The 15,547-nt window shown below is 37.9% G+C and overlaps 1 protein-coding gene across 1 annotated transcript; it reads left to right on the top strand.

The window, feature by feature from the left end:
- The first annotated feature begins 7,483 nt into the window (after nt 1–7,483).
- Nucleotides 7,484–15,037, top strand: LOC116255660 (calcium-dependent protein kinase 20-like). The gene is made up of 8 exons (XM_031631554.2): nt 7,484–8,582; nt 9,898–10,021; nt 10,114–10,257; nt 10,932–11,084; nt 11,847–11,962; nt 12,424–12,591; nt 13,026–13,256; nt 14,599–15,037. The coding sequence occupies exons 1-8, from the start codon at nt 8,070–8,072 to the stop codon at nt 14,752–14,754; spliced, it is 1,605 nt and encodes a 534-aa protein (XP_031487414.1). The 5' UTR covers nt 7,484–8,069; the 3' UTR covers nt 14,755–15,037.
- Nucleotides 15,038–15,547: the final 510 nt, after the last annotated feature.

Genomic DNA, 15,547 nt, shown 5'->3' with positions numbered 1-15,547 from the left:
TATCTAGTCATTCATGGTATCAGGGCCACAACCCATATTTTATCTGTATTGTGATCAGTTCTTTGTTTTGTTGTCCTCATGGCTACCAATGGATTATCGTCTTCTCAATGGCCTACTTCCACCAATTTGTCATCAGCCCTAGTCATTCAGTGGGATGCATTTTTTAGCCTTGTGTCAATGAAGCTGGACTGTAGCAATTACTTGTTGTGGTGTTCCCAAATAGAGAGCATGATGATCAATCAATAGCTTATGAGGTACGTTGACGGATCGTGCACAACCCCTTAGCAATATTTTGACAAAGAAGAATCTCAAGTTGATCCTGAATATCATTGATGGAAACGTGCTGACCAGCTTGCTCTAAGCTGGATTAAAGCTACAATTACTAAGCCTATTGTGGTTCAACTGAACAAACTTTCTACAGCTACAGAGGCAGGGACCACTCTTGAACATCCTCATGTCTCTCAATCCCATATGTGGATCATTCATTTGAAGCGCAAGCTGCAAAATATGAATGATAAAAGCATGACATATTACTTAAATTATGCAATTTCTTGGTGATTCTTTAAATGTCCTTGCTCATGAAGTTTCTGATGAAGATGTTATGTTGCATGTGTTAAATGATCTTACTAGTGATTGCAACAGATTTATTACATCTGTTGCAACATCCAAGAAGTTGCCAACATTTTCATATTTATATGATATGTTAGTTTCTCAAGAAAAATGGCTTCAGATGCTCACACCTACTACTAGTGCTCAAATTAAATTTGCCCCATCAGCTTTTTTGGCTAGTCGCGGCTAAGGTAGTGGAAGCTGCAACTGAGTCAGAGGCTATGGAGGCCCCAACGGCCAACAGACCTATCGCCCAAATTAGTGACAAGTGGCTCATTCAAATCGAAGTGTTGCTGGTGTAATTTGTCAACTTTGTAGGCATAAGAACCATACTGCCTATCAATGTTATGATACACCAAAACTGTATACAGCCATGACATTCAATGCTAATTATTCTTCTTTTGTTCAACTCAATTCCGAAGGTGATAAGTCTGACTTAAATTCTGATTGGTACTCAGACAAAAATATGCACGGTAAAGCTTCTTGCAACTCATATTTTCTTATCGTTGGCAGTGGTGGCCAAGTACCTATTCATCACATTGTTAATATGTCTATCTCATTTGGGTCCTCAAAGTTTGTTCTTAAAGATTTCTTGCATCAAATATTCAGAATAAATCGCTTTCTATTGCAAAGGCTACCCAAAGAAAATCATTGTGTTGCGAAATTCAGGTTTAATGGTTTTGTTGGAAAGAATGTGCAAAATGGCAGATACTTCATGAAGGTGAGAATGTTGGTAAGCTCTATGTGTGGCGTTGGTGGACTTGGTAGCAACAAAGAAGCTTTATTAGTTTTCATGAAAGCAGTTTACTCTCTTAGTGCTTTGCACTTTTGTTTGGGACATACTAATTTTTAGACTTTTCCAAGTTAATGTTGCATAAATATCTCTATGACTAGTGATAAACAAAGTTTATTTTGTTCTTCAAATGCTTTGGCCAAGATGCATAATTTACCATTTATTACATCTGATTTTCGTGCCTCTGCACCTCTTGAAGTTCTTCATGTTGATGTGTCGGAACCAGCCTCTATTGCATCACTTTTACGACTTGATCATTATTGATGATTATTCTCGATTTATGTGGCTGTTCCCATTGATATGGAAATTTGAAGTGTTTTCATGTTTTAAGATTTTCAAAAATATTATTGAGCAACAATTGTCCAATAAGATTAAAATCTTTCGTAGTGATTCGGGTGGAAAATTTCTAAGCAAGGAATTTTCAAATTTTCCTAACTCTTGTGGTATCAAATGTTGGTTCAATCCCCCCCCCAACATCCCAACAAATGGGATGGTTGAACGCAGACATTGACATGTGGTTGAAATGGGTCTAAGCATAATAATCCATGCAAGTGGTGTGATGCTTTTACATACATGTGATTGTCAATGAAGACAAATTTTACAAAGGGTATAGAGCTGCCTTACTAGAGGACAATGTGATAAAGTAGCTTGCTGGTCAATTTTATCATTTACTGATTCCCATTGCCATGGCCATAATCTAAGCCCATCAACGTAGGAACCACCATCAATCCTACTTGAATTGTCATCTCTCTTAGCATTAAATGCCACTCAACCTCCACATGTGGAGCATTGAATTGAGCCTCCACCTAACATGACTATATTATCTACTCCTATTAAGACAATTTTTCCCCACCATTGTCCTCCACCTATGTTGTTGAACCTTTAGAACCTACATACATTCATCCCATAATTAATGTGTCATTTGATAGTACCCATCAAGCTAAGCACTGTACATGTCACACCACCTCTAGCCCATATTCTGATTATGAACCACCTTGTTTTCAAGATGCTCATGATGACCTTTCTTGGATGAATGCTATGGTTATAGAGATGAATGCCTTATAGCAGAATGAGACTTGGGACTTATTTCCCTCTCAACCATGTTATAACATAGAAGGGTTCCATTGGATTTGCAATATTAAGAAACATGCTAATGGTAGCATTGTCAAGCACAAGTTGCACCTTGTTGTGAAGGGCTACAATCAATGTGAAGGTGTGGACTTCTTGGACACCTATAGCTCAGTTATTAAACCTACTACCATCATATTGGTATTATTTGTTGCCATCAGCAATCAATGGAAAATTCATTAATTAGATATAAATAATGCTTTATTACATGGATTTCTAAAAGAAGAAGTTTACATGTGCCAGCTTCCAAGATTTGAAGATTTAGTTACCCACATCATGTCTATCGCCTCCACAAGTCTCTATATGAGCTTAATCAATTTCCCATGCTTGGTTTGAATGCCTCCATGATTGCTTACATTTTTATGGGTTTCTTGCCAGCCGTGAGTCATGTCACATTCCACTATTTACATTCTCATTTATGTGGATGATATTTTTAATGCAGGTAATTCTAAGAAACAAGTCCACCAATTGATATCTCAATTCAGTAAAGAGTTTTCTACAAAGGACTTGGGTAACCTTTATTTATTCCTTGGGATAGAGATTACTCATGTTCACTCTAAGATTATTTTATCTTAATGTAAATATATTTGTGATCTTCTAAGATCTCACATAGAAAATGCCAAATTTGTTGTCATGCTAGTTGCACCCAACGTTTCTTTATCAAAGCATGAGGAGGAACTATTGCCAAATGCTTCTCTATACATGAGCTTGGTCGATGCACTTTAATGCATCACACTCACAAAACTTGACATTGTATTTTCTGTTAATAATGTGTGCCAGTTCATGCATGAACCAACAGACATACACTAGGAACATGTTAAGATAATTTTTTGTTATCTCAAAAGGACAATGAATTGTGGTTTATCAGTGATCACCAATGATCTTACAACATATGCAAGTGTAGACTGGGCAGGTTACCTTGATCTAATGGTTATGTTGTCATGCTTGTGTCAACTGCGTGAGGATCAAACAAACAACATACAGTAGCTCGATCAAGCACAAAAGCTGAAGGCAAGGCTATGGCAAGAGCTATGTTTTAGATTTTATGGCTAACGTCTCCTATTGAAGAAGGAAAGACACCTCAAGGGAGACCACCCATAATCAAATGTGACAATTTGGGTGGTACATGCTTAGCTTTGAACCATGTTTTTAATGTTTGTACTAAACACATTGAGATTGACTACCACTTTGTTCAAGAACGTGTCACAACAACAAAGGAAAGAGAAGTTCAATTTGTTGAATATCATGTTTTTGTAACTTGTAAAAGTGATCCTAAAACTAAGGATCATGCTGTGCTTTGTAAGCAACCACCATAAATAAAAGTTTTCACACACACTCTCTCTCTTGCTGCTTGCAGAAATTGTGAAGAGAGTTTAAATCATGGATGTAGCCGTGTATGCTGAACCACTTTAAATATATTTACTCATTTGTTTCTCCCTCTGATTTCTAGTCTTTTAGAACCAGCTCGAACTTGAACCTACTAGCTCGAGTTGGCCCCGTTGTTCAACACTAGCAGCAGGTTTCAGGATGGCTACTGGCCAGGCATTGAATATCTAGTGGATTCATATGGCCAATGCTTTGGAGGATATGGCGGTACTAGAAATGAGTCTATGTAATATGTTTGGCACAATCACAAGATTAGTTAAAAAACATGATTTAGTAATGGATTCTTTAAGATTGGACCCACCCAACTAATGAGTTTGAAACCTGCTCTACGTGTGTAGGTGTAATGGCATTGGGAATCACATGTGCATTCAATCTATTTCTTGACTTGACTTGAAATTGCATTAGTTTCTAGAGAGAGCTTCCATGTGGAGAAACAAGAAAGAAAATCTCCTTCAATTTGACTTGAAAGCTGCTAGAATTAGTTGGTTTTCTTTGTAAAAGTTGCCAATGGGTTCCATTGCTTTGTTGTGGCAGTGACTTAGAAGAATCACCTTTGAAGGGAAGAAGAAGAACACAAGACTCTTTGTGTTTTTTAGAATTCTCATTTATTGATCATCCCTCGTGTTTTAAATGAGGATGTGACAACACACTAGTTGACGTGCAGCACGAACACATCCCTGAGGCATCGACACAGCCTGGACCTTGAAATGGGGGGGAGGGGTTGTGAAAGGAGGCTTTCGATGGAATTCTCCTGCTCACCCAAAAATCTTTCATTTCTCTTCATTTATAAATATAAACATTTAGAGGCAAATTTTTTTTATTCTATTCATGTATGATCAGTGGATTCAGTTTTGTATGATGCTTGAATGACTCCGATTCATTTTACATCCTTCACATATGAGATAAAGAGGCAAAACCTTTAAAAAGGGTCTAGATCTGACCAAGCAGATTCATTTTTACCTAAAGCTAGGTTTAAACTGAGTCATTTGCATCCATGTGAAGAACCGGATATCATAACCAGATGCTAGAGCCAAATCAGGAGTGGATCCCAAGCTGGAGCTTCGCTAATTAGTCTATTTAAATAAATAATAAATGGAGTTCAGAGAGTCTATGCATATATATTTTCTTTTTCTTGCTTCAACAAACCGAGATCTGGCCTAGCTGATGTGCAAGTGCAACTCAACGCGGATATCAGTGTAAGCCAGCTTGATCCAAAGTTTGCAATGTTTCCCTGCCATGTCCAATCAGTTAATTTGTTGGATCTAATTAGGGTATCCAAACACCCAGACGTAGCAAAAGTTAACCTGTTTTTCTCTTTCGACAATGACAATCAAAGATGGATGACAATAAAGGCTGGCAGTTGGGTTGAATGCTTCCAGGCAGGGTCCAGCTTCTAGTTACTGCTTGGTTAGACCCATGCAGTTATGGTTTTTAGTATCAATATCCCGAATTAGACACTTTCTACTTTTTGTTCATAACTCATAGAGAGCCGAAGCGCCCACCCAACCTCTTGAGGTTGTTTAGCAATAAGGACACTCTAGAACTGTTATATGTATCTACCACAAATACTGGAGAGGAAACACAACTATGTTATGGTATCCATATAGAACAATAACATATCGTTATTCTTGCCAAACAACCCCATTCAATATAGGGCCTCCTTTGGTAGCAGTAATAACGAGTTTTAGAAATTCTGAAGATGAAGGAACGCAAAAAATCTTGAATTGGTAGCATGTTATGGTAGACTGCCAAGTTTCAATTGGGTCAAACTTGCTTCCTTTCCTTGTAAGTTAAGATAATAGTTTGTGATTCCAATATATATATATATATTCAATATCATGACTTCAGTAAGATCTTCTTTTAGGGATTTCTGTTTTCCCGTTTTGCACTGAATCCCGTTGGAAAAGAAAGAGTGAAGAAGGCGTGAGCGAGTGTGAACACAACCGTTGGAACTTTGAAAAGCACATGATAGAGGATCTAGAAGAGAGACATGCAGCAAAATGAGCCTTAATTTTGGGCACTATTTACAGATTAGCCACGCTTTTTTTTTTTTTTTGGCAGACGCGGTTCCCATGTTTTCTTTTGAAAACGACCTCCATTGGTTTTCAACTTGCAAGTGTTTTAGAGTGTTTATTTTTCGTATGCGTCGTAAAACCTTTGATGAAAAACAAAATCCAACTCTGACAAAAATGATTCGCCGACCCAAATAGAAAAAGAAAGCAATAGTTTGAAAAAGTCAGCAAAAATGGGCTCATTTTCTCTTCCCATTAAACCATTTTAGTTGTTAAGCGAGACCAACAGGGAGCAAAGGCAGCAAAAAAGTTAAGGGAGCGTGTGGACGAGAACCTCTTCATCACGTTACCTATAATGAAGTGTTTGAATGACATTCGCATTGCCTATTACATGACCTCCTATCTTTAATGGAGGTTAGGACTTAGGATACCTATTATTTGTCAGCCATTTTATTAAGGGAGTGTTTGGATGACATTCTTATTGCGAACTTGGGTACCTATTATTTGTTTGCGGCTCGTACTAAAGAGAGTATTTGGATGACATTTTCATCACTTATTACACGCTCACTAACTTTGCTTGAGGCCAGGGTACCTATTATTTGTTCGTGGTTCCGTTAAGGTGCCTATTATTTGTTGGCGGTTAAGGAAGTGTTTGAACGACATTCTCCGGACTTATTATACGGCTCACTAGCTTTATTCGAGTCTAGGATAAATTGCCACATTTGAAATTGAGCACAATTTTGCAAACTTGGTCTTGTGAAATCCAAATTTTTGAAAAACTGAGTCAAAAATTGGGTTTTTAAAAATTAGTTTGGAAATTTGGATAGGACAAAGACTTAGGGAGGAAACAAAAAATCAGTTTTTATGTAATAAATTTGTTGGAAGGCTGTTTTTTTTTTTCAAAAACCAGGTTGTCAAAATTGGATTCAAAACCTAGCTTTGATGTTATTTATGGTTGTGTTTGTTTAGTTGCAGATCTCTTATCCATCCTGTCATAAATTTGGAGGAAGGTTGTTTTTTTTTTTTTTCAAAAAGCAGGTTTTGTCAAAATTAGGTTCAAATCCTAGCTGTGATGTTACTTATGGTTGTGTTTGTTTAGTTGCAAATCTCCTATTCATCTCTCAATCCGACTGTAAAACCATGGTTTTTTTAAATTTAAATTTTAAGATTACCGAGATACTCCTTAAATTGAGGATCTTTTATTGCACATCTTTCAAAAATAAACTAAGATCTGATGCTATCAGAGGTATGGGAAATAACATTTTGGATGCAAAAGCCTCCATGGAATATGGTTTTGGACGGCCATCTAAAAGGCCGATTTAGATAACTATTATTTTTCAAATTAGTGTTACTACAACGTACTTCACATGGACACGTTCCGCAAAAGCTGGGGAAGAAATCCTCCGGTTGGAGTTTCTAGATTGCTGCTACGACGCGGCAGAAACTGAAGGATGAAGATGGAGAAATCAAATGTTAGGAGTAGGTGGGGTCTAAAGGGATTCCGTGGCTCGGTCAACAATGGTATAATAGAGATATTCTTGGACTTGGCATTCGTGGAACTCAACCAACCTTGACTGCAGCTCAATTTTGATGGTGATTTTTCGTTTTGGGGAAAGGGAAGAGGGAAAGAGAGAGAGAGGGAGACAGATTTGACCCTCTCTCCGCCATGGCCCATCGACCTTCCTCCTCCTTTCACACCAACACCTTTTAATTTTTTCCTCCTCCTGATCTTCCTTTTCTTCTTCTCCTGTCAGTCTCCCTTTCCTGCCCTCTTTTAATCCCTCTCTCTCCTCTTGACAAAGTCCACCAGAAAAATTTTGGTCCTTCATTCTCTCTATATTTCTCTCGTTTCTTTCTTCCTCTAATAGTTTGTTTCTGGCAAGAACCCAGTTTCTCTTCCCGTAAAATTTCTTGCTTCCTTGCACAGTTGCACCCATTTCTCCTTACCCACCTTTCTTTGAAACCATATATCCAATTTTGTATAGTTCTGTTTTTTTATCGCGGCAAAGGAAAAGGAAAATTGGGTTTTTGTTTCTGTTGATCTTCCCTTCAAGCTGCTTTGGTTTTTGTCACCCAAAGGCGGGGAAGATTTGGTGGTTTTTTTCTCCAATTGTAATTGCATTTTTTTGGGTAGTCAATCTATGGGTAATTGCTGTGCATCCCCGGGGAATTCTGAAGGGAAGAAGAAGAAGAGGAAGGCGAAGAAGCAGAACCCCTTCTCTGCGGATTTTCAGACGAACAAGGGATCTGGCGCACCAGGAAGCAAGTTCGCTGTCCTGAGTAACGCCACCGGCCACGACATCGAAAGCCGGTACGAACTCGGCCGGGAGCTCGGCCGCGGCGAGTTCGGGATCACCTACCTCTGCACCGATCGGGCCACTCAGGAGGTCTTCGCATGCAAGTGTATATCGAAGAAGAAACTTCGGACTCCGGTCGACGTTGAGGACGTCCGGCGCGAGGTGGCAATCATGAAGCATCTGCCCAAGCACCCTAACATAGTCAGTCTCAAGGACACCTACGAGGACGACAATGCTGTCCACCTCGTGATGGAACTGTGCGAGGGAGGCGAACTCTTCGATCGGATTGTCGCCCGCGGCCATTACACTGAACGGGCGGCCGCGGTTGTCACGCGCACAATTGTTGAAGTCGTGCAGGTTTGTAGTTTCTCTTGAAAATCGTGGATTCTTCTTTCTGGCCCATCTCTTTGATTCCTATCTTTCTGGTATTTCTCTCATTAATGCTGATTTACTGTTTTTTAATTTGAAGGGTTTATAGCTCGGTTAACTTGATTTTTGTATACCTTGGTGCCATCTGTGTTCTGTACTCTGTATTTGATTTTTCAATTGCATTTGTTTTTTCATTTAGATTCTTCTGGTAAGACCTTGCCTTTGGGTGGCAGTTTTTCCTAAATACCTAGGTCGCCTTCGAATATTGAGACTTTTTACCTGTGACATGTTGCTTGGTCTTCTTTCTGGCTTTCACTGTCTTTAATATTGTGTATGGTCTTTTGCTGATGTGGAATAGTGGAGTTGATACCATTGGTTATTAATCGTTATAAATGCTTCTGTCTTGTTCCTTTTTTGGACATCTCGTTTGTCTTTAGAACTATTTGTCGTTCTATTTCAAAACCGTGAGAACTGCCTTTGCCTGACCGAAGACTCACTTTGTGGGTACTTTCCTCTAGTTCTTTCTTTCCCATTTAGATGCTAATTTCACTTTTTACCTGAAGAGATGATGCCTTTTTTGTTCTTTTCAACCCGTGTCCATATTCGTGCTTTTTTTTTATTCAAGAGAGGTGTTTCCTTTCTCCTTTCTTCTTGCTTTCTTTCTTTCTCCGCTTGGATCCTTAACTTCAAGCTCCAAGTCCAATTAAAGTTCCTATTGTCTTGTTGTGATTATGGCAACACTGAGGAAACCATATTTGCTTTGTAGTTGGTACTTCGTCATGCATCTCTTGTTTGTGTTACTTCCAAAAGTCAAAGGCTTAAGCATATCTATAACTTCTAAATTTATCTCTGTCTATGTGTCTAGCAGTTCTATGTTATTCAGTTTTCAGGCAAATGATTCTCTTTAGTTGCTTGTGCCTTTATGCTTCTTGAACACCCCCTCCTTTTTCTCAGTCGGTTTGTTGTGGAACTGAGCATCCACTGCTGCTGAACTTGCCTGTCAATGCAACCACCATTATGACCATTGCTGGTTTGAAGTTGGCTTGGGTTAGGACCACTGTGGAAGCCCTATAGATTCTCTAGCTGCTTCACCTCATAATTGCTGTTTATTGGCATTGTGTTGTAAAAAATTCTGTTGGGGGTGGCAGGGTGCTGCTATTGCTGTTGATTATATACTTTGATAATCCAAAATAGGAATTCAGAGAATATGTGCTTCATTATTTGAAATAAGAAACCTGCTACCTCTGTACTGATTATTTTGATTTTGTCATGGTACTGATTTTCCAGTTCTTATTCTTTGCAGCTCTGTCACAAGTATGGGGTCATGCATAGAGATCTGAAGCCTGAAAATTTTTTGTTTGCAAATAAAAAAGAGGCAGCTCCCCTGAAGGCAATTGACTTTGGTCTCTCTGTTTTTTTTAAGCCTGGTAAATTAATTTTTTTCTTGTTCTCGTGAAGACTCATTTATCATCTGGAACTTTTGGTTTTTGTAGCTAAATGTTCGCTTATATCTGTGAAGGTGAGCAATTCTCTGAAATAGTAGGCAGTCCATATTATATGGCGCCAGAAGTGCTGAAGCGGAATTATGGTCCAGAAGTCGATGTGTGGAGTGCAGGCGTTATTCTGTATATTTTACTCTGTGGAGTGCCTCCTTTTTGGGCAGGTTAGCTATCTAGAACAGATGTCAATGTTTTGATTTCTATATTGATTTTTTCAGCTTAAAGTGGCTGTTAATTTGGACTAGTAGTGCTACATTTCCTGAGTTTTATTAGCTATCATTTTTTATATCTTATTCTCCCCTTATCAACGTGATCTAAATCTTTTTTAGAATGTAAGGTTAGTCCTGTTTCAGGTGGAACTTGGTATTCCTTTTTTAATTTGCTGATTTCCAAAGTTCACATGATACTTATTATATAACTCTGGTATTTTGTTAGTACCATGGCACTATTGTAATCCTGAAGCCTGTGGATGGTATTGCAAAATATCACAATATGTTGAAATGCTGCAGGAAATTAAATGACAGTGAGAAGACTTTTTCTACTTGTCTCTTTATATTTCTGCAAGAAACATGCTAGGAAACATATTATCTCATAAGTTTTTTATTATTCTTTGTATTTTTCAAGCACATCTTGAAGAAACTCTTGAGAAGAGCCTTCATGAGAAATTTTGAGAGCAATATTGGCGATTATAGTTGTTCACACATGACTTAATCAATTCATATGTTTGTGCAGATAATTGTGCAAGTGAAATGTTCTTCTATAATCAGTCATTTTACTTGTGGACGTGAAATATTCTTGTATCAGTGATTTTACTTGGGATACTTCTCTTATATTGCAGAAACTGAACAGGGTGTTGCACAGGCAATTATTCGTTGTATCATTGATTTTAAAAGGGATCCATGGCCCAAGGTTTCAGACAATGCAAAAGACCTTGTGAAGCGTATGTTAGACCCTGATCCCAAGCGTCGACTGACTGCGCAGGAGGTGCTTGGTATGTTCTTCTGTTTGTTGTGCCACCCAAATGTAACTTCCTTCTAACTGTAGCATGTAACTTCTCTATGTTTCTGTTCAAACAAGATATGCCCATTGACATTGATCTAGGCATTTACTATTAGTTTCCCTGGTTAAAGAAACCAATTTTAGTGTCAATGACCTGTCCATTTGGTAATTCTTGCTGATCTGTTAATGTTGGTGAAATGACATACTCTGATAAGACTAGCATAGGAAATTAGTTCATCAAAGGATATTATTGACAGTAATACTCAACTTCCTTTCTTGATGCTGTAGGAGATGAAAGTTTGTCCTCTTAACATCATTGTCACATCTCTGTTGATAAAATTTTCTGAAGATTATTTTGGTTATAAATTTTCTGTGAATGATTGAGCAAAATTCTTACTTCAAGCACATTATCAGGTTTTACTGTGATTGGTAGTTATAGGACGTGTAATCTCATAAACTAAGACGTTCCATGGTTGCTTCTTTCTTCCAAATGTTGGAGAAGAATAACTTGTTGGAAGAGGTTATCTTCAGTATTTTTGACATGGAAAATTGTGCTCCATTCCTGTAATCTACAATAGATGCACAACTTACATCCTTAATATATTGAAGTGAACATCCTTAATATATTGTAACGCTAATGATCAGAAGGAAACATATGGTAACTTTTCTATGAATATATTATGCCATGGTTAGCTGCAGGCTTGTGAGATGGGTTCATGTCCTCATGCTGCTTCTTGCAATCTGTTGAATGCAGATCATCCTTGGTTGCAGAATGCCAAAAAAGCTCCAAATGTTCCGCTTGGTGAGACCGTTAGAGCAAGGCTGAAACAATTTTCTGTCATGAGCAAATTTAAGAAGAAAGCACTGAGGGTATGACATAAGAATGTTTTTGATGTAATTCCTTTATCTTTTATCACTGAATATTTGATGGCCAAGTCAAATCATGTGCACTTCACTTCTGCCTCTGCAAAGCAAATTTGTAGTCATATTAGCAAGCTTGCTTCTTGTTTTAGGGGCACTCTCTTCAAGCCTTACTCCCTGAGGCTTTTAGAATGCTATTTTCTCTGCATCTTCTTTGCATTTTCATTTGGAACAGCCCTCTTAAATGCTTGTGGTCATTACTTTCTTATGAAGCTGTCCACATTTTCAATTTGAGGCCCATCCGACCTAGGTCCTTATTTCAGGCTTTCCTAAAGCTGCACTATGCTCTAGATATCTCTTATGGTGCTATTGGATTTTGAATATTCCTTCTTGAATGCATTTAAATTTTTAATAGCATTGATCATCATTTTCTTCTATAGGTTTCAATCTTTAAATTAAAAAAATTTCAGGTTATTGCTGAGCACTTGTCGGTTGAGGAAGTGGCTGGTATAAAAGAGACGTTTGACATGATGGATTCAAATAAAAAAGGCAGAATCACATTCGAAGAACTGAAAGTGGGTTTGCATAAGATAGGTCATCAGGTTCCTGATTCAGATGTTCAGATGTTGATGGAAGCTGTAAGCTTTTATAACCTCCTTCTTGTAGTGCTCTTTTTCTTTCTTCTTTGTTTTCTTATTTTTCTGTCCTTGCCTCTTTCAGTTTGTTTTGAGAATTATTAGTCCCTAGGATCCTTCTTTTTAGAAATGCTTTTTAAGGCATAAAGACTTTATTTCAGAAGCATCAAATGCTATGGTCTTGCAAAGTCATGTAGTGTGCTTTGTCATGCAACTTTGTAATGCGGATACTATTCTAAGGCTATGAATAATTGTTCAAAACTAGCCCTTGGATTTGGCTGAAATCACCATCTCTTTGTTTGTGACTATTTCGATCTTTGTTCCTTTGTGTTCTATTGCATGTGAACTTTTTTGTCATTTATTACTGCCAAATTTGAATGTTTGTCTTTTTGGTATGAATGTGCTTCTTCATGGCAGACATTTTGTTTGTAATACAGGCTGATGCTGATGGAAGCGGGACCCTGGATTATGGTGAATTTGTTGCTATTTCGATCCACTTGAAAAAGATCGGAAATGATGAACATTTGCACAAAGCATTTTCCTATTTTGATCAGAACAAAAGTGGATACATAGAGATCGAGGAACTGAGAGATGCCTTGGTTGATGACTTGGGTCCAGACAATGACGAAGTTGTCAATTCAATAGTCAGAGATGTTGACACTGACAAGGTTTGTTTTCTTTATTATTTAAAATTATGGTTTCACTTGGCTATGGACGTGAGTGTTTTTACCTGGGTTGCCACGAGTAGCCTCTTGGGCTGTGTCCCAGCCAAGTTCAAAGTTAAGCCTGGGTGATAAAGTTGCCTATCGGACAACCAAACTAGCTTGTGCTAAAAGCTCAACTTCTGTCAGTTATCTAGAAAAGTTCTTAGGAGGATGTTGAGAATTCCAAGCCTTTTACAAAACAACTCACTCGAAATGGTAGAACTCTTTTTTGTTGACTGTCCCATATGCAACAAAATGCTGATACTCTTCTAAATTGTACGAGCTTAAACAGTCTCATTCAAACTAGATAATCTGCACAAGATCGCTCATTTGTTTATTATGACGAGCCTAGGCTTCATGGAACCTCTTAAGCAGCCTAGGTTGGGATTTATGTTGTCAAAATGTGCCTAGCCCCTAGTGCTTAAACGTTGCCTAGGCTAGGATTTATCATATTTTAATTGTTTTATTCATGTATTTTTTCAAATTTCCTTTAGCTTTTGTGTTAATTCTAGTCTTAATTTTGCATTTTATTGGTTTCTTTCTAATGCTCCTGGTCCTGTTAGGCTCTAGGATCAACTCACTGTATAGTCTGTGCCTAGTGCTTAAATATGTTAAGCCTGAAACTTGGTTGGAGTTTATATGAATATAAAGCATAGTCACAAAAAACACATTTTTTTCAAACAAAAAGTGCATATACAATGCGAGAATAGGTCAGTCGTTTAATTAAGCACAGTTTTTTTCGCGTTTTTCCTCTTGTTTCATTTTAGGCGTTTTTTGATGCTTGTTAATGCGAAACTGCTTGTTTTCATTTTTTAATTTTTATTTGTTGCTTAGATGTTTGTGTTACTGTTATTAGTTTTCACTTATTTTAATTTTCCCTAATTTGTATGTTTCTTTATTTTTTTAAAATATTTTGTACGTTTTTTTTAAAGCACCATATTATACTCTAGAAAAACCTTGAAAACCAGAAAACTTTTTTTGTGACTGATATAAACAATAAATTTATGTTTTATTTGCTCATACACGCACACACATAGACGTTCATGTCAAGTTTTTGGAAAATGTCTCTTTCTTGCTGGCGTCTGCTTTCAGCATTCATGTCGACACCTGTACCAGCACCCATGTGACATAGCTGTCAGCCCTGTCTTAAAACAACTCATCAATAAGATTTGGTTGGTAGTGGTGCCTAAGTCAATTTGTCCGAGATATAGGTGACCAGATTCACTCGATTAACCTGAAAGCTAGTTTTGGGCAGTTTAGAATATTGAGAGATACTCGACAGTAACTGACATGGCACGATATACAGGACGGGCGCATAAGCTATGAGGAGTTTGCTACAATGATGAAAGCTGGAACTGATTGGAGGAAGGCCTCGAGGCAATATTCACGTGAGCGGTTTACAAGCCTGAGCTTGAAGTTGTTCCAAGATGGATCTTTACAGCTAACAAATGAGGCAAGATGATAAATTTTGTGGAAGTGGCAGTATTTCATCCTTGTGCAAGTTCACCAATTCTTTCCTTCTATTTGGCTTTCACATGGACCCTCGCTAGATGAAGGGGGAACAGGGTTGTGCATTCTTGGTGACATACCATTTTGTTGCTTGTACTTGGGCGGAGGTAGTGAATAGATCCTGCAATTCAACCAGCAATGGGGTAGTGGGAGTGGAGATGTCTTCTGTACATATAGCTATTTGACAACAGCTAATATTGTTTCAAAGTTGTGAAATTCCCTTAATTTTTTGAGTATTTGGTGCAACTCCATTTTTTCCCCTTATTTTTCCTGCATCTTCTGGAGTTTACTTCTTTATTCGTCTGTGGCTATGAGTTGCATCTCAAGTTGCAGCAGTCACATTCAGGGGACGTCTGATGGCCACCACCGATTGAAATCCATGGACGAGAATCCGTTGACAAAAATCCATGTATGAGAATTCTATGCCTGTGTATGATGGGCACAGACAAAAATCTGTGGACAATTGTTCCTGTTTGATAACCACATACAAAAATCTGTATAAGCACTACAGAATAGCAATTACAATTGCATAAGCACTACAGAATAGCAATTACATAAACAGAGCAGGATAACAATTACAAACAGAATAACAATTACAATTGCATAAGCACTACAGAATAGCAATTACATAAACAGAGCAGCATAACAATTACATGCTTATTCATGCTGCTTTATTAAAAGCTTGACATGCATCAGCAAGTACACCACACTTTGCATGCATGATATCGATCAGCCTGGTGACCAAG

This window comes from Nymphaea colorata, chromosome 1 (genome assembly GCF_008831285.2).
Source record: "Nymphaea colorata isolate Beijing-Zhang1983 chromosome 1, ASM883128v2, whole genome shotgun sequence".
NCBI lineage: Eukaryota > Viridiplantae > Streptophyta > Magnoliopsida > Nymphaeales > Nymphaeaceae > Nymphaea > Nymphaea colorata.
Note: the sequence above shows the minus strand (reverse complement) of the source record. Positions and strands in the feature narration are given on the sequence as shown.